The 26,143-nt window shown below is 33.7% G+C and overlaps 1 protein-coding gene and 1 long non-coding RNA gene across 2 annotated transcripts; one reads left to right on the top strand and one right to left on the bottom strand.

The window, feature by feature from the left end:
• The first annotated feature begins 7,332 nt into the window (after positions 1 to 7,332).
• Positions 7,333 to 8,142, top strand: LOC112097645. The gene has a single exon (XM_024182883.1). The coding sequence runs from the start codon at positions 7,333 to 7,335 to the stop codon at positions 8,140 to 8,142; it is 810 nt and encodes a 269-aa protein (XP_024038651.1).
• A 16,506-nt stretch (positions 8,143 to 24,648) lies between these two features.
• On the bottom strand, positions 24,649 to 26,143 carry LOC112098469. Its single transcript, XR_002905565.1, has 3 exons — positions 26,062 to 26,143; positions 25,632 to 25,741; positions 24,649 to 24,968 (listed from the first exon to the last, which is right to left on the bottom strand). It is a non-coding gene; the product is annotated as an uncharacterized LOC112098469 (long non-coding RNA).

Below are 26,143 nucleotides of genomic sequence, written 5' to 3'. Positions count from 1 at the left end.
GTCTTTGTGTTACTTTAGAGTGCTATATAAGTTTCTCCATAACATCAATTGTTTCCACTGTTTTTCTTTCAGTAAACTTGTAATTAAGCTGACATTGCATATCGTGCGGCCGCAATAGATACATAATTCATGCGTGCAATTTGACAACTGAACCACGTTTCTTAATAAAGGCTAGTGATGTACATCCAAATGGAGGAAACTACTAAACAAGTTTGTAAGAATTTCTACATATTCTCCAAGGTTCTTCTGTATGTAACGGACTAGATTGCAACGAAAACACACAATTAATTAACCAACTTAACTCTAACTTTATGATTCTAATAACTGTTTCTGTCATTTCATTCAAATTATATAGGATTTGTGGAATGGCCAATCCAGCACCAAGCTTCGACTCAAACCTTGCATATCCACAGGCCTAACAAGTTTTACAGATTTTTTTTTTTTTATTACTTTAGCTTTAACCAATCCGTCAGACTGCTAGTTATTAAGAATTTCAGGTTCAATGAGCCTTTCAAGCTGAAAGAAATAAATTGATAGCCTAAGGGAAAACTGAAACAAGTACAGAAATGAAACCTGATTGGAGCGTCGGATCGCCTTCCGATCTCTTGGCGAGATTAGCAGTGAAAGGAAAGATCCGTTTCGGATTTTTCACAATTCCATAGAGTCTCCTCCATCTCTGTAACGCTTCTTCTGATGAGTTCTTCGGCTTCACTGATCCAAAATTCTCATTCAAATGGTTCTCCATTCCAAGTCCTGCTGCTGTTCTCCTTATTCAATCTTCACAACAAAACCAAACTTCATAACTAACAGAGCATTAAAGAAATAGAAACAGCAATAGTGCTCATCATACTTGAAAAACATTAGAGGTGAAAAATACTAACAGTTAAATATCGGTTGCAGCACTTCTTTAGCTAAAATAAATAAATAAATTTTAATATTGGGAATGGGCTTAACTCTACAATGAAAGGTCTCAAAGCGAGTACAAACACTTATCAATTAACTACCAATTTTCTTCTAATGGCAAAGCTCCATTATAAGTAACCTCTTAAAAAATTAATTAACGTTTAAGAAACGTAAATCAATGTTATCCTCTGCTTCCTCTGTTTCAGAATGAGTGAGAGAGAGAGAGAGGAGAAGAGAAGAGGAGAAGCTAAACAGAAGAAAGCGAGAGAGTGTATTGAGTTGTAGGAGAGAGATGCTTATGCAAGGCTTCTCCAGTGTTTCTTTTGGGGGGGCACTTTGGACACGAGACTGACACGGTTTCTATTTTTACTTAAGTCTAGCTTTGTGGCTGTGGCCCGCAGGACAGCCCCAAAACTTTATTGATGTCCCAAATGTTTGACGAAATATCTCACCCTTAGCAAAAGCGAAGTGTGTATTGTAAAATACATTTGATAAAGTACTGCTTTTTATACCTTTCATACCATATGTAGCAAGTGTGACTTTTTTTTTTCTTTCCTTCTTTTCACAGCTACTTCTTGGATCACACTTAACATATCCTGATGGGCCATCAATTTTATGTCCTCATAAAAAACTGTCCTTTTCCACACCCTTCGAGCAGACTTGCACTCCAACAAGGCATGAGCCACATCTTCGCACTTGCACCCACACCTTAGACACATAGGCTCCAGCACAATCTTCTCTTTCCATAGATTGCTTGCTGTTGGCAGAAGATTTTTCGCAGCTCTCCACATGAAGATTTTCACCTTTTCTGGAATTTCATTGGACCAAATAACATCCCACCGAGACTTGGAGCTATCAGAGCAGCTTGGATCATTCTTGAAATTATCCTTAACAGCCAATTGGTAACCACTCTTAACTGAGTATTTTCCATGCTTATCAAAGCGCCAAATCAAAGTATCTTGTTGAGGAGTTCTCGGGAGAGCAATTCTTAAAATTTCTTCTGAAACCGCCTTTAGGAAATTTTGAGCTATTTCATCTTCTTTCCATTGCTCACTTTCATTTATAAAATCAGCCACCACAGCATCAGATTGTAAATTTGAGCATGGAACCGTTCTGAACCAGCCAAAATTTTGGATCCAAATTCTGTTGTGAACTGATACATGTCTTCCATCACCAATCCTCCACCTCAAACCCCAACTTAGCATTCATGAAATCAGTACTTTTAAAATACTTTGCTTTTAGAATTTTTGCCATTAAGGATTCAGGACTGTGCAGAATTCGCCACCCCAGTAGCAAGTGTGACTTAAAGCACCATAAGTAGGCAGTAGCAAATGAAGGGCATGTTTGGTGCTACATTGGGGCCACTGTGTGAGTTAAAAGTATCGCATAGTTATTTGAAGAAAAACTTATCTTAATAGTTTTGTAAAAAAAATTATTATAAATCATATTTATCAAGCACAGTTTTTTTTTTTCTTTAATGAGAAAGTAAGCCTTTCCATTGAATAAAACTGAAGAATAACAGTTAAATGTTATATTATAACTATAGATTTTTTTTTAACAGCTATAAATTAAAAATTATTACCATCTCAATACTAAATAAAACCCCATATCTTAGTTCAGTATAAATTGAGCTTGATGGGCTTTTGGCAGCTTTATGTCGGATCACATCTGTCATCTTTCTCCATTTTATAAAGTCAATGTCGGCGAGATAATCATAGCTTTATCTGTTATTGTAATACACATTTTTTTCCATAAATACAATAAGATACCATAAGCTTAATTATACAGTCATAATATTTATGAAATATATATAAGTGGGAGTGATTACTACTACTTACCTTGTAAAATTTTGTGGAGTGATCAAAATTAAAGATTTGATCCCCGTTCACTTGAGTGGGGAAAGGATTAGATTACTATAATAATTAATATATATAAATATCATAGATTCCCAACTGTGAATTAAACTCATGTTAAAGCCTAAAACAGTCTCCCTCTTCATAAAATTAATGTCAAATTAATGAAGAACTTTTTTTTTTCTCTCTTGGCCATTATTGTTTTGCTTGAAAAATAAAATTAAATTGAGAGAATATATACATGTTTTCTTGAAAATTACTAAGCTTAAAGGCCAGGGGAGAGAGACTCAAGAGGCTTGAGTTAGATAATTTCAATTAGATTTTTAAAAAATAGATTTTTTGATAATAAATTGATTTTTTGATAATATCAATTAGATAAATTAATTAATTAATTTTATAAAAAATAATTATTTTATGCCTTTCCTTTATAGTTTTTAAGATTAAGATGCAAATTTTGTTTAATTATTAGATTTTAACCTATGAGATCAACAAATTAATATCTTGTTATTGTTCAACAAAGAATATAAAAATGTAAGGAATAAGTTGAAATTAAGAAATATTAAAATTAGTTGCAAAACAAAAATGCTACCAGAGTTCTAGCTGCTCGTAAGCTAGCTCTTTGAATTGCTCTTGATCATCAAAACTAGAGTTGTTGCTTCCCAAATTATTTCTGCCGAAACTGAAATTTACTTGCATTTCAGAATTCTCCCTGGCTTACTTGGTACAGTACACAAAATATTCAAATAATAAGTAGCAATATGTTGTGATATATATGCCCCTATCCACCAAAATCACCCAAATCAATGCAATCACTTCTTGGGTTCAGCTACGTTGGATTAACACCAACTTAGAGTCAACTAATATCAGCCGTCCAACCATCACGATTACACTTAATCAATATACATGAAGCGTATAGGATTATTGGGTATATTTATCCTCTCAACAGCTTTTTCTTTAAAACATAAACACGAAATCTCAAATTTTAAATATTTAAAATTTTAAAAACACATCTTTAAAACCAATCTCTAGATCTTTCCAAAATATTTTCCTCTTAAAGCTCTACATCTCTTCCTCACCAAATCCCTAGAAAGGGAAATCTTTCTCTCCTCCTCCAGTGGTATCTCCTTTTTTTTTTTTTTTGGTTGCAACCTCCTCCTCCTTAAAGGTTGAGGATGGCTGTCTTGTTTTGGCCTCCTCTACCTTTAGGTTTGAGGATGGTTGTTCTATTTCAGCTTCTTCCTCCTTTGAGTTTGAGAATGGCTGTTGTGTGTCCATTCAGATCTTGATCTGTGATGGTAAAAATGTACATATGATGGTGGTAATGTTGGTTTGTTCTGTTTTCCAGTACATAACCCTTCAACTTTTAGATCTAGAGTCTATATTTCTCATATTTGTAAAGTTACAGGGTGTGGATCGATTTCGAAAGCATAACTATGGTGAAAGAGATTATTTCAAACGAGCCATGGAATCCCAAATAGAGCTCGAATTATATGTGCTCTGTGAATGGCTCTTTTTACTTCCAGTGTACAATTGTTTCTTCCTGTTCTTCAATAAAATTTTATGGGTCAATCCAATTGATCACTGCAATGGATCTTTGTAACTGAAATGGATCACTGTATTTTGATGTTAGTAATGTGTACCGGTGATGTATTGTAAGTAGTTGTATTGTTGTTATTTGTTTAATGAAATATTATATTTCATTGTCCAAAAAAATCTTAAAATTTTAGTTTTAAATTAGACAAAATAAAGGGAAAAAAACTAACAATGTACTTTGATAAGAAAAATAATCTTTTACAAAATAAATAATTGAAATTTCGAATAACTAAAGTTGAAACTTGATAATTAAAAAAAAAAATGGCAGCAAAAAGAGAATAACAAGGAAGAGCTTGTTAAAGAAAGAAGATGAGAGAGTCAGTTGGGTGGTGAATGGTGATCTGTTGTTGTTACGCGGTGAAAGCATATCGAGAGACAGAGTAAATATTAGGTCATGTTTATCCTCTCAAAAGATAACCCAATAACTGTATACGCTTCATATCTATTGATTAGGTGCAATCGTGACGGTTGGATTGAGTATATATAATCGCACGGCTGATATTAATTGGCTCTAAGTTGGAGTTAATCCAACGTAGTCGGAGCCTCACTTGTGATGGGCAAATTTGATCTGCACATAGTTTGATAGTTGTCGAAGCCAACAAAAATAAATACCTATTCTAAATAAATTGTGTATAGTGATTGAGCAGGGTCGTGTCCACAGAGATCGGTAATTATTTAAATCCTTTTAAAACGTAAAACATAAAACGGGGGTTTTGTTGACAATAATAAAAATCAAATTAAAATAACAAGAATGCAAATTAAAATTGTAATTCAATTTGGAGAAAGCTCTGGTTGAAGGAATTAACTCAGCTTGATTCGACTACTGATCATTGATTCAAATATAAATTATTACTACTTATGAATAGACCGGTTATAGCTACTGATCGAGACCCTCTAATAGCCAATCTCTCCTTAACTAGTCGATAACCAAGGTACGACCGTTGGTTATTTCCCTAATCAATAGATAACCCTAGATACGATCATATGATTTAATCAATTGACAGCCTGAAAACCCAGAGAGACCCAAATCCTAATCAACAAACACATACGATGGTTCATTTAAATTAGATTGTTTATTCTCATAACACAACTCACTACTATGTTATTTGTCACAAACATTAAAATCTTCATACGATGAATCCTTTAATTGACAATAAATTAAGTTGATAATTAAATAGTGGCCAATTACCTAATTAACAAACATAATCATGAAAATAATTCAGAGAACAAACAAATACGCAAAAAGCAATAAAACAATTAAAGCATAAAAAAAATTTCACAGTAGTGATGAATCAAAGCTTCATTAACCTTCAACCAGAAAAATAGGTTTAGTTCTTCATAGAGAGAAGAGAAAAGTTTAGATCTATGGTTTCTTTCTTTTTTCCTAAGTCCCCTTTTCACAATAGATTCCTCCCTTAAATACTCTCTCTCTCTTCTCCTCTAGAATTCTATTTAAAATAAAATACTAATATCTAAAATATTAAATTCGTAATTACAAAAATAACCAAAAATACAAAACACGTTAAACTAAAAACTGCAGGTCCGTAGTTGACAGCACGCGCCCACGCCTTATCAACAAAGTTCTTCTGACGCTCATAGTTTCTCCAAGAGAACAATCATCCTTAAACAACATCTTGTAGCTCAATTTTATCACCAATCAATAGAATTGCACCTGCAAAAGTAAAACACAAGTAAATCACTATTATTAAGTGCAAAACATCAATATTAAGGGAAGTAAACAATGCAAAACTAGTGCATAAATTACACTCTAACAATAGTGCTCACACCGCTTGGTACTATTGGAACGGAAGCATGAGTAAGAGATTAGCTTGTTAAGTAGCAACAATACTTCTTTAGTGAGGGTGCACATATTTTTTAAAATTTAGATTCAGAATTTTATAATATTGTAAAAGATTTTTTATAGTGTTGTAAAAAAAAAATTCAATAATTTACATTATAGTAAAATTCCAAATTCACAAATCCACATTTTAAAAAATAAAGACATGCACCTGCAATAATTATAAGTAGCAAAATGATAAAAATCACATACGATGCTACGAGCTACATCACACAAGGATTACTTGCATAAGCTTCCCACCACCTGCACACTCATCACACACCACTTGATTCGGTTATAATAGATGGGTGGCCTCCGTTTGTAGTAGTACACTTTCCAATTTACGGCATTAAAATTCAATTACAAGAATTCACTTGGTTAATATCATACAATACCTTGTCTTTATATTATCTATATACTTCCTATACATATATTATCAACAATTATAATACAATGAACTTTCTTTTTCTCATTTTTAAGTTACCCAACAGCCAAAGGTGTTTAAGATGGTCAAGACCACAAAACACCAGCATCTAAGAGCACATTTATACTCCATTTGCTTCATAATGAGCAGATTCTTAGAAACATATAAACTTCAAAAGTGCTAATCGATTTGTACTTTTAACAACCCCCCCAAAAAAAAAAAAAAGGTTTTAACATCAACTGATATTTACCATTCCCACCCACTCAACCCAAGAGAAGAAAAAATGGAAAAAGAAATCATAACAGAAAAAACCTAGCCCGCATGAAGGGAAGGAAACCTAGCAATTTAAATGCCACTGATTTGTTACCAGGACCTCTGAATTCCAACATAACGCTAGCCCTCCTTTTAAGCCCCTCCTATTTACAGCAAAACAATTCTCAATACTTAGCCTTCTCCACTCCTCTCTAGCTTGCACAGCCAACAACTTAGTTTCACAGAAAAATAAAATCTGAGGATATACTGTAGTCCAGCTGGAGAATGGAAAGCAATGGAGATGCATGGGGATATACGGACATTCAGAAATGCAGCAAAAACAACACACTTGGACGCTGCTTCGAAGGCTGTCAGATTTGTCTAATCTCCCGTGGTTATGCTTTGGTGATTTTAATGAAATTTTGAGTCCAAATGAGAAGTGTGGTGGGAAGGATTGAAATTTGAGTATGATGGCTAGTTTTAAAGAGGCTGCTCAAGCCTGTAAGTTGGTGGATTTAGGTTGGACATGCTACCTTTTTACTTGGTCTAACCGGAGATTTGGCCCTTATCTTGTTGAGGAGAGATTGGACAGGTTTCTATGTAGTAGGGATTGGGTTACCAGCTTTTATGATAATGCAGCAACAAACCTTTTAACCGTGAGCTCTGATCACTACCCAGTGTTGATGGAAGTTCGAGAAAGAGGTAAAAGTGTTCGTTATGAGAGGAAGGCACCTCATAGGATTCATTATGAAGATATGTGGAGTGCCTATGATAAGTGCAAAAGCATTGCTCAGGAGGAATGGAGTAGTCAAGGGAATTGGAAATATGGGAATCCAGTGCTTCAATTTCAAACATCTGCCAAAAGCTCTATGGCTAAGCTTAAATGGTGGAGCACGCAGGAGTTCGGGGGAAGAGAAAAAGAGTTAAATCAGATGACGGAGCAGCTAAAAAGATTGCAACAGAATTTTGAACATTACGTCAGCGGATATGAACTTAAAAAGCTTGAGAGGAGAATCAATAATTTGTTGATTGATAAAGAAATATACTGGAAGCAAAGATTAAGGGCTGACTGGCTAAAAAAGGGAGACAAAAACACTAAGTTCTTCCATTTAAAGGCTTCAGCAAGGAAGCGAAAGAACAAAATTTGGGGGATCGAGGATAAACAAGGACACTGGACAAAAGAGGAAGCTGATGTGGAAGCAGAATTTTGCGAGTACTTTCAAGAGATTTTCACCTCGTCAAGGGCCAAACCAAGCTGCGCTGCTACCAAAGATAACTGAAGACATGAAGGATCAGCCGAATCAGCCGTTTACAGCTGAGGAGATCTCAGAGGCTTTAAACCAAATGTGCCCCACAAAGGCACCGGGTCCGGATGGGCTTCCTGTTGTCTTCTTTCAGAAGCATTGGCAAGCAGTGGAGTGTGGAGTTGTTTCAACTTGTCTGCACTTTTTGAATGAACGAGGTAACTTAACTTCATTAAACCACACTTATATAGCTTTAATCCTGAAAGTTCATAAGCCTAGAAAAGTCATTGAGTTTAGACCTATTAGCCTTTGCAATGTAATTTATAGAATTATCACTAAGGCTATAGCAAATAGAATGAAGCCCATACTTGCACAAATTATTTTGTCGTCTCAGAGTGCTTTTATCCCAAATAGACTCATCACCGACAATATTATTATTGGGTACGAGTGCCTCCATAAAATTAGGCACAATAAAGGGAAACGAAATGGGTTAGTGGTTTTAAAGCTAGATATTAGCAAAGCATATGATAGGGTGGAATGGGAATTTTTGAAACAAACAATGACAAAACTAGGATTTCCAAACAAATGGGTAGATTTAGTAATGAATTGTATCACCACATCATCATTCTTTGTACTCATAAATGGGAATCCTAAGGGGATGATTCACCTGCAAAGAGGCCTTTTCCATTCTTGCATATTAAGAGTAGCCCTTCAAGTCGACCCTCTCCAGATCTAAGTTTCTCAGCATAGCCTTGCCTCTTCCATTCTTTCTGAAGTTTCATCTAAGGCAAAAACGAGCAACACATCACGGCTACTTGAGGCACCCTTTCACCTTAACACAAATTTATTGTGTTTAGCTAGGTTTTTGTTTCCCCTTTTTACTTTATCCCAAAATCTAGTTAAAATACTTGTAAATTTTGAGTGGTTTAATTTTTCTTTTAATAATTAACTGAATTCTTCCGAATTAATCCCACAAAAAATCATCAACCCGATTCTTCATTTTCAGGTCAAATACCGTGGGAAATATTAGAGCTCTCCAACTTGGTGTCCCTTGAATTATCAAGAAATATAGATCTTCAACTCTCAAGAAGCCAAGTCTCGAAAATCTAGTTGAAAGTTGTTAACCATCCTAAAAGCACCTGATCTTCGTGGTATGACTGTGACAATTGATTCTTCAATACCCCACAGCAAGGCAGTTGCAGATCATCAATTGCAGGTGCGGCCAAGCCAGTTGCTACTACTTTTAACAAGAGCTTTGAGATAAGGTATATGCGGCGTTGTCAGTATAGAGCTAAGGCATATTTTTGTTGTTGAATCTACCAGGCGATGAGGCAATTCTTTCACCGAAAACACAAATGATTCCTAACTTCCAGGTGATATTTACCATGTACTACTGCTTTCGGTACAAAATCTAAGAAATAACTAAGATGGTGCACACATTCTTTCCTCGATTATTGACCCCCTGTAGACAGATCAGTGGCATTTTTTTTTATCTCCACCAAAACTTCGCCACTGCCATCTGAATGTCATCGCACAGCCCTATAGGGAGCTTAAACACACTCATAGCACAGGCGTGGAACTCTTGAACCATATGTTTAGTTATATACTTATATTGGGACTAATATGATGGTTATTATTATTATTAGTAGCGGCTACAAAAGATTCAAAGAACTTAAAGGTGTGGCTTGTGGCTTTCTTGCTGTTTGGGCTTTAACTGCTGCCTCACCTGTCATTGCTGCTAATCTGGTGTGCCACTTCCATTTTAGTGTAATTACATAAGTCATCTTACTTAATTGATTAATTAATTAATTAGTTCGTGGATTGAATAGCCAAATTGATGAATTTTCATGTCTTGGCTTTGGGGCTGCTGGATTTTGCTGCTGGAAGACTACATTTTGTAATTTTGCTGCTGCAAGACTACATTTTGCATAGGTTTGATGCTGGATGTTGCTGAATGCCGAGTACTTTGCTTGGTTTTGGATTGGCCTTTGTTGCCTATTGGCTTGGCTTTGGAATATTGATTAACTAATGTAATGTAAAGTTTGAATTGCATGTTTTTAGAATTTAGAAGTACTTTGGATATTTTTATGGATAATAAAGTTCACTAATTTAGTTCATTGGTTTTGGATTTAATTGCATTTAGTAATTTATTTTCTTTCATAAAATTTTTATAATTTAAATTTTAAATTGAGGAAGCTAAAATTGCATAATCTTTATTTTAAATTAATAAATAAAATAATTAATTAATTTTTTTCAAAAACACACAATTGATATCCAAAAAAAAATACAATCTAAAAATTTCTAAAAAAATGAAAATAAAAAATAAAAAAATAATTTCCCTCTTCTAAGTAGTATGACATAATTATGACAAGTAAAATTTATCATAACTCGTGACGTTGTTTTATCTGTCATCTTTTCTTGACGCTGGCTACAATGATAGTAAAGATAAGCGTCATTTACCCCTTAAAATGACAAGTTTTTACCTGTCATGATAGGTTACTTTTCTTATGATGATGTGTATTTTTGTTGAATGAGAGAACTAGAACGTGAGCGTCTTTTTGTGGATTGGCCAAGGGTGCTTGGCTGCCATGCCACCTACCACATTTTTATTGGCGTTCTTTGTTGCTTTTGCAGGGATTTTTTTTGCCCTCTTGCTCATGTATCTGTTGGGCTCTTTGGAGCATACTTGGAGAGCAAGCATTTTTCATCATTTTATAAATTGTCCATACATAAATGTTTGGACTTTGCTGGGTGGTCTAGTATGACTTTGCAGAGGCTGCTCAGCAGTTGTAGGTGTGGCTGTTGAGGACAAATGGTCTCAACTATCCTGCTGAGCTACTTTTTTACCTTTCTACAAGCGTGGCAGCTCGCTATTTCCTTTTTTTTTTCAATACAACATTGCTCAATTGATTCCTCATCCTAAAAAATCAATTATTCTTTTTGGGAACCTCATGTGGCTTACATTTTATACATTTTCGCTAACCTTTTTGCCTTTAACATGGTGAGACTCATGTACCATTTTGATTACCTGGTGTACCCAAAAGGGGCCAATATCCTCCTGGCAACTTTTTATTCTTGTAAAAATTCGCATCAACGAGTGGCGCTCTATTACTAATCTTCCATTTCTTCCCTAAACAATAAGGTTGAAAAGGCTACTACTAGAGTTGATAGGACCCTGGAGGTAGCTATTTGAGAGATCAAGCTTGATGACATGGCCGTGTTCTCATTGCACTGAACGCCGTCCCATAAGCAGCAATAAATATTTCCTTTTTCTTCTGCCCTCCTTGATTCTGTTTTAGGACGACATGAATCATAACAACCATAAGAATTATAAGTGTTTTAGGAACCTATAAATTAGAAAATTTTATTTGGCTTTAATTTTTTGAATACTGATTAATCATCATATTACTGCATTACACAGATATTTACAACTGCTATTATAGCAGATATATTACACTGATATTTACAATCAGAAATACATGATTGGGACTTATATTATTACATTGAATTCTGTGAAGTACATGCCCAGACAAATAATCCCTTACAGAAGAGGAATGTCCATACTCCACTCGTATTACACGAGGGAGAGGAAATTTTTGAAATATTAAACAAATAAGCACATTAGCCCCCACAAATGCTTTTGTGGGGGCTTGAACCGCTGCCCTCACAATGCTTGTGAGGGCAGCAGCCCACCACTCCGACCAAGGCCGAAGTGGCTATTTGGCTTTAATTATGATGTGAAAAGTGAAATCAGAGAAATGCATGGACCCACTTTAAGGCAATTAAAATTGTGGAACGAATTTTCTATGTATATCAATCATATATAATTGATTCATGCAAATTGCTTAAATTTTGGTTCCGCAGTATAAGAAGTTCCTCTGCGTATCTATTTTGCCATACAAGCCATTTTGGTTCATTAAATGGTGTCTACGTAACTATTTCTTTTTTTTAATCTTTTAAAAAGTATCTATGCAACCATTTTCAAAATTAAATGAACTTATATTATCAATTTAATGAGAAAATAAAATGTTCTTATGATCTCGACTCGTTTGAGCTTTTAAGAAATTTGTGTTACATATCTTCAAGTGATAATATATTGTTATAATTTAATTATTTTTATATTTTTTATTTGAAGCGCATAAATAATTATAATTCTTGCAGTCACAACTATATGATACGTTTCTACTCATTAAATCCAAGATGCCAATGTTTCTAATGTTGGGCTAAGGCTCAATCACTGGTGATAAGTTGATGCTGGAAGTCCCATCTCTTGCAAGGCTTTTAATTAAGAGGTCCGCTAATTTTTTTGGTATGATCTCACAATGTCAATTATGAATACTCTATTAATGACCAATTATTTCACATAACTATATCTTACCACCAATATATCTTGAGTTGTCGTTGCAGATTTGGCTATGTGAAACAGAGTTGTCTTACTATTGTATGGATATAAGTATAGGAGGCATTATTGGTTTGGGCTAGATAGTTATTCTGTGTCTTGATTTGATAATTTCAGTACATTGTTGATCCATAAGCCTAGAGTCAAATATTGATCCTGGAACGGCTGGATCGATTTGATTGCTTGATCCAGTCATAAAGTAGATATCGATTAACAGATCAGTATTCAATGAAACCCAAAGTGAGTTCATTAGGTTTATGATTACATATAAAATTTTAATGCCCTCCAAAGTAAGTGCATGCAAGACCAATGTGACCATTTATACATTCTCAATCGGAGTAATTATATACATAATCTACCTTAAGATAATCTTGATTACATATAAGTATCTAGCTTATGATCTTTATGTACTATTAAGATCGAATGACTCTAAAAAAGTCCGAGAAATATGCTGTGGAATACAGTTATTTTGAAGGATAATTTCCAAAAAAATAACACAATCATGAATTTGATAACTGATAACTGCAGAAATATGTAAGTTATATAAATCTCTACATAGTTGCAATTATGTTAAATAATTATAATAATAATGTTAATAATAAAATCACTTTTTTAGAAAATTCATATCACATACTGTACCGTTACAAAAACAATTAACCATGCCGATCAATAATTAATTGGCACATCAAAAGTTTCTTGTGTGACCCAATCAAAATAGATTCATTTATTCTTATTGGCATAATACAAGTTTCAAGAATTTCAGGAATCACAAAAAACTTATCACCATCATTTAACCCCTCAACGTGCTCTATAAACAAAAAGTTATTCAGCTAAAATAATACATATTCAGTGGCTATAATCCAAATTATAGATATATATCCAACTGGACTACAGAGTAATTGAAATTAATTATAACACCTATGGCCAAAACTTGGACCCAATGTGCTTTAATTATAGTCAGCTTGAATCTGAATCAAATGAGCAAATGGGGACAAATGCCTCTTCTAGACTCTAAGAATGAAACAATAATCAAATTGTCAGACTCCTAAAATAAGCTCTCGAAACATTACTCACAAACCCATCTATTAACATATATAAATTTTTCAGTACTAAAACTTAAAAAGAGAATTTGTGTAAATAGTATGAGAGAAAGAGCAAGCCTGAAGGCAGTGTGAAGAGCAAGCATACCAACCTCGTTTCTTAGAATCATCTTCATCAGTCATGAGAGGTCACTATCACCGGTATAGGCATGCTGCCGTTTGCTTCTGCATCCTCATTGCGAGTATTATTTGGCATATGAACCTAAAAAGATGCAAACTATCAAAGATTTGATATCCGTACTGATTTGGCCATACTGCTACAACAATCGTTAACTACGCAAAGTATTTTTAAAACTACAGAGGCACTCAAGCAATATACCAATTATTAAAAGTAATCTTTTAAAGACCTCATACGATTAAGTAATTGACCAACACAATGCAATCTCACAATCTTTATGTTTCTTTCATTCCACAATATTTCAATCGTCTCAGGGCGTTAAGAGAAATATTCAGTATTGATCCACTTAGCAAACTTTCGGCGGACAGCTGCAAAAGAAAAATGTTTTACCGTCCGCATGGGGAGACCAGCTGGGGCCATAGATAAGCTGCTGTCTGTTTCTGCATCCTCAGCAGTCGTACTTGGGTTATGAACCTAAAAAACATAGCAACTATCAAATATTTGATATCAGCACTGATCTGGCCATGGTACTACTCAAACAATCGCTAATCACAAAAACGATTTCTTAATCTACACTGCACTATAGCATTATAAATACAAAATTTAGATGCAATCTTGTAGAGACCTCAAATGACTAAATTATTGACTTACACAACCCATTCAAGTTAATGCAGTCTCACAACTTTTAGTTTTCCTTTTTTCCACAATATTTCAAAAGCTTACCGTCTCATACAACTTTCTTTAAATTTTGCAGGAACTCATAGAGGTAATAAGTGTGCGTTTGGAATTAAGGTTGGGCGCATTTGGAATTAAGGTTAGGCAGCTGCAGCTTTTAAGTCACAGCACTAAAGTGTTTGGTAAACACTAGCTATTGTAACTTAGAAGTTATGTTGATATAATTTTTCACTTGTATAATGAAAAATCTATTATATTTTTAATAATTTTGTTAAAATTATTATTTAAAATTTATATTTATTACATATTATTAACTTTTATTTCATAGTTACAGTTTTTTTTCACAGCAGCTGTAATTTTTAAGTTATAGAACCTCAATCCCCAAACGGGACCTAAGTTGCTTGTGAATTTACCTAGTGCAGCTTGATGATTCATTTATGTTCACAATAATACCTGGATATTCTGCAATTGATGGTCTGCACATGAGGCCATAGACAAGCTGCCGTTTGCTTCCACGTCCTCAGCAATAATACTTGGGTTATGAACCTACAAAAGATACAAACAGTCCAATATTTGATATCAGCTTTGATGTGGCCATAGTACTACAAAAACAATCGTTAATTACATAAAAGATTTCTAAATCTAACAGAGGCACTCTAGCATTATAAATATAAATTATAAAATAAATCTTTTAGAGACATCTAACGACTGAACTACTGACTTACACAATGCATTCAAGTTAATGCAATCTCACAATTTTTATATACATTTCCTTCTTCCACAACACTTCAAAAGTTTACCGTCTCATGCAGCTTGTAATAAGACAAAAAGAAAGCAAACTAAAAAGTAAAAGAGAGACAATTGATGCGAAGTTGTATTTCAATATATAAAAGAATGTACAAAAGACTGGTTATGTGAATCCACCAAAGTGCAGGTCGATGATTACATTTATGTTCACAATCATACCTGGATATTCTGCAATTGATGGTCTGCAACTGAGGCCGTAGACAAGCTGCCGTTTGCTTCCACGTCCTCATAAACAGTATTTGGATTATGGTCCTAAAAATACAAACAATCAAATATTTGATATTTGCTCTGATCTAGACATAGTACTACTAAAACAATCATTAATTACAGAAAGGATTTCTAAATCTAACAGAGGCACTCCAGCACTGAAAATACAAATTACAAAATCAATCTTTTAGAGACCTTTAACAACTGAATTATTGACTTACGCAATGCATTCAAGTTACTGCAATCCCACAATTTTTATACTTCCTTCTTCCATAATATTCAAAAGCTTACCATCTCATGCAGCTTGTAGACTTAATAAGACAACGAAAGCAAACTAAAAAAGAAAAAAAGGGGAAAGAGAGACAACTGACACGAAGTTGCATTTCAATATATAAAAGAAATACAGAAGAAGGCTTTTATATGTAGTTGGTGATAAGCCCATGCATAAAAGGAATGCCTTGATTACATATAAGTGCTAAAGATCATCAAGTAAATGGCTAAAATTAATCAATGATCAGCATATTTCATCTCCAATATCATGGAATCCCTAGAATCAAGCATAATTGCCATGCCATAAAATACTCTAACACAACTTTAAATTTATAAGAGCTCATAGAGATGATAAGTTTCTTACATGAATTCACCAAGTGCTGCTTGATATTTACACTTATGTTCACAATCATACCTGTAAATCCTGCAGTTCAATATCAGCAGCTGAGGCCATAAGAGAGCTGGCAAGGCCTGATGAATCAGAAACGTCCCTAACATATATGATGTTAAATGCAGCAACAATTATAGAGAAGACTAGTGGCAAAACGGATGCATCAAATTTGTTCTTGACACCCAATTCCGCCAGAATAAAATTAGCAAGCGTAACAACCAACTGGACAACAGAGAAAGAAATTTCCACCATCCGAACTAGTTGTGTCTGCCAATGTACTCTGGTTGCAGCTCTGGTTCTTCTCATGATACAAGTATGCATACTAATAGCAAAACTAAATGCTGACAAAACAAATGCAGCAAGAAGAATTCTCCACTTCATTTTCCCAGCTATATCCAGTGACAATGATGCTGCTTCCAACAGAACATAAAACAATGCGAGTGCACATTTCTTGTATTTATCAAGTAGCTTAGAAACCTGTAATACAAAGACTGCAATTATACATCTAAAGCAACTACTATGAAGCTTGTTTAATGAAATGTTTTGTCATTCAGTTAATGAAATGTTTTAAACTCAGAAATTGGAGCCCAATTGTATGCAAAACTTTGATATTCTTACCTCGATGTATCCAAATCCAAACTGGAAAATGGATATTCGACCATTTTTCAAATATCAAAAGAGAATGTTTTCAAAGTTAACTAGCAAGGAAGAAAAGTTTCAGTATCTTTACACTTTTCCTATTGTCTGTGGATCCAACATCATCAACGGATTCTTGATTTCTTCCAGCTTCGGCAGCCTCGGTCAGAAGGTGCTCTCTCAATGACTCTTCTTCTAGATCAGATTTTCCAATATATTGACGTGCAGCTTTTTGAACATAAAGTGCAACCCTTATTTTCTCCTGTAAGAAACACAACGGAGCAGCCTTGAGTTTGATATACTAAATTCAATATCACAATCATTCCAGTTCACTCTGCATTTAAATATTTAAGGTACCGAAACTCTCTATAGTTCATCAAGTAACTATAAATATGAAACAGCAAGTGCTGGTTTTAAAACGTCCCCAGTAGCCTCAATGAAACTGAATTACCTGAATTGTGCGCTTTCTTTTCTCGTCTTCCGATCTCTTGGCAAACTCAGCAATCGTACGAAACCTCCATCTCGGATTTTTCACAATTCCAGAGAGTCTCCTCCATCTCTGTAACGCTTCTTCTGATGAGTTCTTCGGCTTCACAGTTCCAAGATTCTCATTCAAAAAGTTCTCCATTCCAAATCCTGCTGCTGCTCTCCTTCTTCAATCATCACAACAAGACCATCAGGCGTTTGGTAAAAGCTTATGAATTGGGTATAAAGCTAGGGAGTGGACATCGTTGACCAAGAGCAGTGCTTTCTTTTCTTTTTGTATTTTTGTTCAACGTGAGTACGTGACCAAAACCAGAATGTTGATACACTGCTCCTGTGGGAACAAAGCCCGGACCCGGGCGGGGCTTAGGCGCCGCCCTCTATATTTTTAAAAAATAAATTTATACATAATAATAAAAAATTAAAATTTGAAAAATAATAAAAAATAAAAAACTTAAATTCTTAATTTATATAAATCAATAATAATTTAAAAACTTAAAATTATAATTTTAAACTTCTTAATTGTTAATTAATTAAAAGAGTACTTAAATTAGAAAATTCATTATTAAAAAGTTAAATCTCTAAGTTTATTTACTTGCTTAATAATAATTCATTAAGTACGTCATGTTGAATATTTTGCTTGCTTAATACCCTTCGTCACTGATGTTGATCAGTCAAGCGATTTAGGCTTATCCGTTTGATCACTACAACAAATATAGGTATATTTGACATTTTTATTTATCACTTTATTAGATGTTATGCACGCCTCTAAAATAAATGACGGTGTGCGCAAGCATGAAACATATTTGATGGTTTAATTTCTCTTTATACAAGCATTGAGAATGGAGATTCTCCACTGCCAGTATTAAAATGCCGAGCCTCCATCTTCTGACTCGGACGCTCTCAGACTCAGAGAGGATCTCCGAGAAGCTGGAGTTTCTTGATTTATTTAATTTCTCTTTATACCTTTATTTTCAGTTGTTAATTCTAATTTTTGTTGTAGATGCTTCGCATTACGACATGTTTCCACAAAGTACATTTTTCAAGCGCTATTTCTTTGATAATTTGGGGAAATTGAGCACTAATAAAGCTGGCGATGCCTCTGATCGTGCTCTTCGCCATAGATTCCTCATACAAGGTCAATTTTGTCTTTCTTTTTTACCGTTATCATTATCCTGATCATCGTCGTTGTTGCTGTTTTTGTAACTTTGTAAGGTTTTCTTGATTTAATTTACAGTGAGGCTTGGTGGAGCAGCTAAGGGCCTCGGTTGACTTTCTCGTCGATCCCTGTCACTCCGTTTCTCCGGTGAGAAGGAATTTGGTAACGGTTTCTTATGAGCTTACTTATGTCACTCTCACATTGTTGACTCTGATCAAAGGTGTGGTTGCAAAATAAACTTTACTCCTCTTTTAGAATGCAAGGAGAAACAGTTCACTTCAATTGGCTGCGCTGGAACAACAGAAGGCTAATGACAAAGTTTGTTTTTTTTAATGCTTTGGTCATAACCACAATGCATCCATATCAATTCCTTCGAAACCAGAGGCAATAGATGACCACCGTTCCTACTTTTAATCTCATACAGATGCAGAAGGAGAAGCTTCATAACAAAATACTTCAGCTGGATGCAAAACAAGGAAATTGAGCGATTGAGAGGGACGTTAAATGTGATGAAGCACATGTGCAATGGTGGTGATACAGAGGTCCGGCAAAAGATGGAAAAAGTGCTTAAAGATTTGAGAGGAAAGGAAGGAGAGATTGAAGATGTAGAAGGATTGAACCAGGAGAGATTGAAGATGTAGAAGCATTGAACCACACTTTAATCATAAAAAACATAAAAGTTACGGTGAGCTACAAGATGGTCGTAAAGAATTGATTAATGTAAGCATTTCTTCTTCCATTAGTCTAGAAACCTACTGCGGTAGTTAATGGGATGATTTCCATTTAGATGGTTTACAAGATCATGAATTGTGAGAATTTGTACTTTGGTCTTCGCCTCTTTTCTGTTTTTCAGGACTTATTTTGCTTACCTGAACTGTGCTTTCAAAGTGTTAGAACTGAAGAAAGGATTTTGAATGGATTGGCATGCAGTATCTATTTTCTGTGCTATCAGATAATTATCTGTTGTTGATGCCAAAAATCTGTAGGTGACTCAGAAACTCATGAGTGAATGAGAAAATTGGAAAACAAATTTTAAATTGTGATTAAGTGAGAAGGATATGCAAACTATTTACGTAATCTCTTTCAATGTAGAATGATGAAGTCCAATTTTTCATAATTTTTATATGATTTTTGTACTCCTGTTAAAGGCTTACCTTTGCTTCTTTTAGTTCTTCTCTGCAGTTCTTAACCTATGTGTACTAGTCTATCTACCAATTTCATAGGCCTTGAAAGAAACATCAGATCGTGCTCATACTGGTCTTAAGAGGATGGGGGAACTTGACAGTAAACCGTTATAATTTTGGCTTTCATTCTCATTCCATGTGACCTTTTTAAATATTCTTTTAATTCAATTTGCCTCTGTTCTGCAGTAAATTTTAAATTGTGCAAATGTGTCACTGAATGAATTATGGTTATATATTTTTGTCAACTGCATATTGTTGAATTAATCTATCTGAAAAATATTAATGAGAATTAATGAATTCTAAAAAATTCTCTTGCATATCTAGTTTTGTGTTGGTGCTATAATATCTTTTTGCAGTTTTATGACTCATAATATGAGCTTCCTGGATCTTTAAAAGACTTGACACCCATGAATATGAATTGTCCACATGTTGCTACCTAGCTATGTATTTTAATGTGAATATGAGACAAATACCTTAGCTATATATCTTTTAATGTGAATACGAGACAAATTCCTTAACCATTGAAAGAGAACTTTTTGGACATAATTTGCTGGACAATATCTATGAGGACTTCATTTTTCCAGCCTTTTTCATCACGCTTACCTACCTTAATTTGAAATCTGATAATTATTTTGATTGTTTTGAGGTGACTGCTTAAGAATGGCTAATAAAGAGTGCAGTGGATCACTGAAGCTTCATCAGCTAGAATCAAAGAGCACTCACAGCAAACAGCTACAGGCTAACTTGTACTACAGGAATGCTGGTGCTGACTTTACTTTTCGGTGTCGAAAATGATTGATGGCTACTGATTTAATTTTAAGTTTTAGACTGAATTTAGATTACGAATAGTTTCAAACATTTAGAGTTGATACATGTATAACTTCATGTCAAAAATTTCAGTTTTGTTTGCTCGTATATTGTGTTGTATCAAGTTGAAAAATTTGAGATTCGTTCCGTTTATGTGATATATCCTGTGTACAAGCCAAGTCACAGGCACCATTTTTGTAGCCTTGAAATTTGATCATTTTAGTAGTCATATGTAATTGACAAGTTTGAGCAACTCATATTTATTAACTTTCATACATATTTGACAATTTTCTATTGTCATTAACCTTTGATTGATTTTAAATGACAAAAGTAAATTGGTTGTTTTAATAAATGTTAAATGAGGATATTTGACACCGAAATGCCTCATGCTTTTTTATTGTCAAATATACCTTTATTTGACAATTTTGAACCATCATATGTATTTTATTTTCTTGTGATGGATATTGTTATTTTCAGAGTATATTTCTAAAGCATTTGATAAATACTTGTAATTATAATTTAAAAGATAATTGAATAAATTTATCTCATGGTCGTATAAAGAAAAACTATATTATTTGCTAGTTTTTATAAAAATTTTATTTATGTTATATTTACCAAACACTCTGAACTATTATTTCATGGTTAAAACGCTCATACCGTGGTAATTGTGATTTAAAGCACCACAATAGGCAGTACCAAAACGAAGGGCCTGTTTGGTACTACTTTGGGGCAATTGAGTGGCATAAATGTTACTGCAGCAAAGCATTTGATACACACTTGTAGCTGTGGCTTTTAAATCAAATTGAATTGATCCCATAGTTATTTGAAGAAAAACTTATATTAATACCTCTATTAGTTTTGTGAAAAATCTTATTATAAATCACATCTACCAAACATAATCAAATGTTATATTATAACTAGATTTCTTTTTTAATAAAGAGTAAAAGTTATAATATCTCAATATCAAACAAAACTGAAGTTTTGATTAACTATTAATTGAGTTTGATGTGTTTTAATTATCATCGTTTCTGGCAATTTTACGTGAGATCACATTTGTCATCTTTCTCCATTTTTTATCTAAGTCAATATTGGTGAGATGATCAAGTCAATATATATATATATAATAAGAAACCATAAGTTTCATTAATACAATCAAAACATTTATTGAATATTTGTAATTGGGAGTGAGTGCTACTACTTAACTGGTAAACTTTTGTGGAGCGATCCAAATTAAAGATTTGATCTCACTCACATGAGTGATGAGACTTGAGAGTATTAGATTATTACAAAAAAATATAATTTATTTTCTAATTTCATAAAATTACCAATTGTGAATTAAGCTTATGTTAAAGCCTAAAACAGTCTCCCTCTTCATAAAACCAATGTCAAATAAATGACCTACCTACCCATTGTTGTTTTGCTTGAAAAATAAAATAAAATTCAGAGAATATATACGCGTCTTCATGAAAATTACTAATCTTAAAAGCTAGGGAGGAGAGACTCAAGAGGCTTGAGAAGTCTTTAAGTCAAGTCGTGTTTGAAAATTATTTAGCTAAGAAGTCGTCAAATCATGGACAATATTGCACACTGCAATAAGTTAAATTGCAATAATGTTTTGAAAAATTAGGCCTAAAGTTAACCAAAAAAGAAAAAAGAAAAATTATTTAAATAATCTCAATTAGATAAAACAATTAAATAATTTTTATTAAAAAATTATTTTATGCCTTTTCTTCATGTTTTTTAAGATAATAATTGTGGAAGTCAGTTAGTTATATTTGGTTGAGTTATGAGGTGGCAGCTGGAGTGGCACCCGCTGGTGGTTAAAGTGGTTATTATAACCGGCTGATTTTGCAGCTATTTGAGTGACCTTGTGAGAGAAATACGTGAACAATTTGTTTTCTTGTTCTCTTGAGAGTGCATTGCAATTTTGACCTGGTTCAATAAAGCTTTAGTCCTCCCGTTTTTCAGTCGTAGATGTAGGTACCTTGGTATTCAACCACATTAATCTTTGAGTGCCGAGTTTTATTTCTTTCTTAATTCTTAATTCTCTGTTTTGGGTTGGTCTGTTCTTTGCTGCATTCATCTTGATTGATTAAAGATTGAGAATCTAGTCTGATTCCATTAGCAATAATTTTGTTTAATTATTAAATTTTAATTCATATATCAACTTTTTTTTTTTGAAAAAGTATACAGTATAAGGTATTGGTCCATGCAAATATATTTTCATGTACTCATGAGATCAACAAATTAATATCTTGTTTTTTGTTCAGCATAGAATATAAAAATGTAAGGAATAAGTTGAAATTAAGAAAAATTACAATTAGTTGCAAAATAAAAATGCTACCAGAGTTCTGACTGCTTGTAAGCTAGCTCTTTGCATTGCTCTTAGAGTGATTGCTTCCCAAATTATTTCTGCCAAAACTAAAATTTACTCGCATTTCAGAATTCTCCCTGGCTTACTATTGCGCAAAATATTCAATGAATAGATAGCAATGTGTTGTGATATATATGCTGCTATCCACCAAAATCAGCCAAATCAAAGCAATCACTTGTGATGGGCAAATTTGATCTGCACATGGTGCTCACACAGCTTGGTACCATTGGAACGGAAGCATGAGCAAGACATTGGCTTGTTAAGTATCAACTAGTCCTTCTTTAGTGGAGAATGATGTCCACATTTTTTAAAATTTAGATTCGAAATTTTGTAATGATGTAAAAAAATTTTTTATAGTATTGTAAAATAATTTTTCAATAATTTACAATATTATAAAATTTAGAATTCACAAATCTACATTTTAAAAAATATAAACATCCGCACTTGCAATAATTATAAGCAGCAAAATGATAAAAATCACATATGATGCTACAAGCCGCATCACACACCGATCACTCGCATGAGCTTCCCACCACCTGCACACTCATCACGCACCACTTGATCTCGATGTTTCCAAGTGTTGGGCCGAGGCTCAATCACTGGTGATAAGTTGATGCTGGAAGTCCCGTCTCTTGCAAGGCCTTTAATTAAGAGGTCTTCGTGATACCAAGGCTTTTAACATTCCACTTTTTGTTGTTGTAAAACTTCGCATTGACATGTGCAGCTCTGTTACTAGTCTTTAATTTCTTCCCCCAAAAAAAAAGGTTGAAAAGGTTACTGCTAGAGTTGATAGGACCATGGAGGCAGTATTTGAGAGGTCAAGCTTGATGACATGACCAGTGTTCTCATTGCACTGAACGCCATCCCATAAGCAGCAATCAATAATTCCTTCTTCTTCTGTCCTCCATGATTCTGTTTTCGGACGACATCGATCATAACAAACTTAAGAAGTATAAGTGTTTTAGGAACCTATACGTTAGAAAAAAATTGGCTTTAATTATGATGTGAAAAGTGAAATCAGAGAAATGTATGGACCCAATTTAAGGCAATTAAAGTTGTGGAATGAATTTTCTATGTATATCAATCAAATATCATCAATTCATTGGTTTCACAGTATAAGGAGTTCCTCTGCGTATCTATTTTTCCATACAAATCATTTTGGTTCATTAAATGGTATCTATGTCACTATTTTTTTTTAATCTTTTAAAAAATACATGTGCAACCATTTTCAAAATAAAAGGAACCTCTATGATTAATTTAATGAGAAAATAAAATCTTCTTGTGATCTCAACTTGTCTGAGCTTGTAAGAAATTTGTGTCATATATCTCTTCAAATGACAGTATATTGTTATAATTTAACTATTTTTATATTTTTCTTTGAAGCACATAAATAACTATAATGCTTGCAGTCACAACTATTTGATACGCTTATACTCATTAATCCAAGATCTTGATGTTTCTAAGTGTTGGGCTGAGGCACAATCACTGGTGATAAGTTGATACTGAAAATCTCATCTCTTGCACGGCCTTTGATTAAAAGGTCCGCTAAATATTTTGGCATGATCTCACAATATCAATTATGATTACTCTATTAATGACCAATTATTTGACATAACTATATCTTAATACTAATATATCTTGAGTTGTCATTGTAGATTTGGCTATGTGCCTTAAACAGAGTTGTCTTACTAGGAGGCATTATTGTTTTGGGCTAAATACGAATTCTGTGTCTGGATTGATAATTTCAGTTCATTGTTGATCCATAAACCTAGGGTCAAATATTGGTCCTGGAGTGGCTGGATCGATTGGATTGCTTGATCCAGTCATAAAGCAGATGTGGATTAAGAGATCACTATTCAACGAAACCCATAGTGAGTTCATTAGGATTATGATTACATACAAAATTTTAATGCCCTCCAAATTAGGCGCACGCAAGACCAATGTGACCATTTATACATTCTCAATCGGAGCAATTATATACATAATCGACCTTAAGATAATCTTGATTACATATAAACATCTAGCTTATGATATTTATGCACTATTGTGATCGAATGACTATAAAGCTATCTGGGAAAATATACTGTGGAACACAGTTATTTTGAAGGATAATTTCCAAGAAAAATAACACAATCATGAATTTGATAACTGCAGAAATATGTTAGTTATATAAATCTCTACATCGTTGAGGCCGCTAATCTAATTTGTTGTAAAACTTTGAAGTGGAAAACGATAGTTCTGGAGCTGAAACCCTGCACATAAAATGTGGAGGAAATTTAGTTGCAGATGTGTTAAATAATAGTAAAAATAATGATAATAATAAAATCACTTTTTTAAAAAATTCATATAACGTAGTGTACTGTTACAAAAACAATTAACCATGCCGATCAATTATTAATTGGCACATCAAAAGTTTCTTGTGTGACCCAATCAAAACAGTTTCATTTATTCTTATTGGCGTAATACAAGTATCAAGAATTTCAGGAATCACATAAAACTTAACACCGTCATTTAACCCCTCAACGTGCTCTATAAATAAAAAGTTATTCAGATATAATAATATATATTGGGTGGTTATAATCCAAATTATAGATATTCATCCAGCTGGACTACATAGTAATTGAAATTAATTGTAACACTTATGGCCAAAACTTGGACCCAATGTGCTTTAATTATAGTCAACTTGAATCTGAATCAAACGAGCAAATGGGGGCAAATGCCTCGTCTAGACTCTTAAGCTTGAAACAATAATCAAATTGTCAGACTCCTAAAATAAGCTCTGGAAACATTACAAACAAACCCATCTATTAGCAACATATAAATTTTTCGGTAGTAAAACTTAAAAAGAGAATTTGTGTAAATAGTATGAGAGAAAGAGCAAGCCTGAAGGCAGAGTGAAGAACAAACATACAAACCTCGTTTCTTAGAATCATCTTGATCAGTCATGAGAGGTCACTATCACCTGCATAGGCATGCTGCCGTTTGCTTCTGCATCCTCATTGCGAGTATTATTTGGCATATGAACCTAAAAAGACACAAATTATCAAAGATTTGATATCTGTACTCATTTGGCCATTCATAAAGGATTTCTAAATCTACAGAGGCACCCTAGCATTATACATGCAAATTAATAAAGCAATCTTCTAGAGACCTCATATGACAAAATTATTAACTAACACAATGCAGTCAAACAATCTTTATATTTCCTTCTTTCCACAATATTGCAAAAGCTTACCGTCTCATGTAGTTTACTTTATATTTGTAGGAATTCATAGTCATAGAGGTGACAAGTATGCGAATTCACCAAGTGCGGCTTGATGATTACAATTATGTTCACAACCATACCTGATTATCAGCAACTGGGGATAGATGCCTGCTGGCAAGGCCTGATGAATCAGAAACTTCTCCATCATATTTGAAAGTAAAC

This window comes from Citrus clementina, unplaced genomic scaffold, assembly GCF_000493195.1.
Source record: "Citrus clementina cultivar Clemenules unplaced genomic scaffold, Citrus_clementina_v1.0 scaffold_5, whole genome shotgun sequence".
Lineage (NCBI taxonomy): Eukaryota > Viridiplantae > Streptophyta > Magnoliopsida > Sapindales > Rutaceae > Citrus > Citrus x clementina.
The sequence above is the reverse complement of the archived record's forward strand: the minus strand, read 5'-3'. Positions and strand labels throughout refer to the sequence as shown.

Excerpts from the sequence above, each read along its gene's own strand:
- LOC112097645 (XM_024182883.1), top strand. The coding sequence starts at position 7,333 with ATGGCTAGTTTTAAAGAGGCTGCTCAAGCCTGTAAGTTGGTGGATTTA.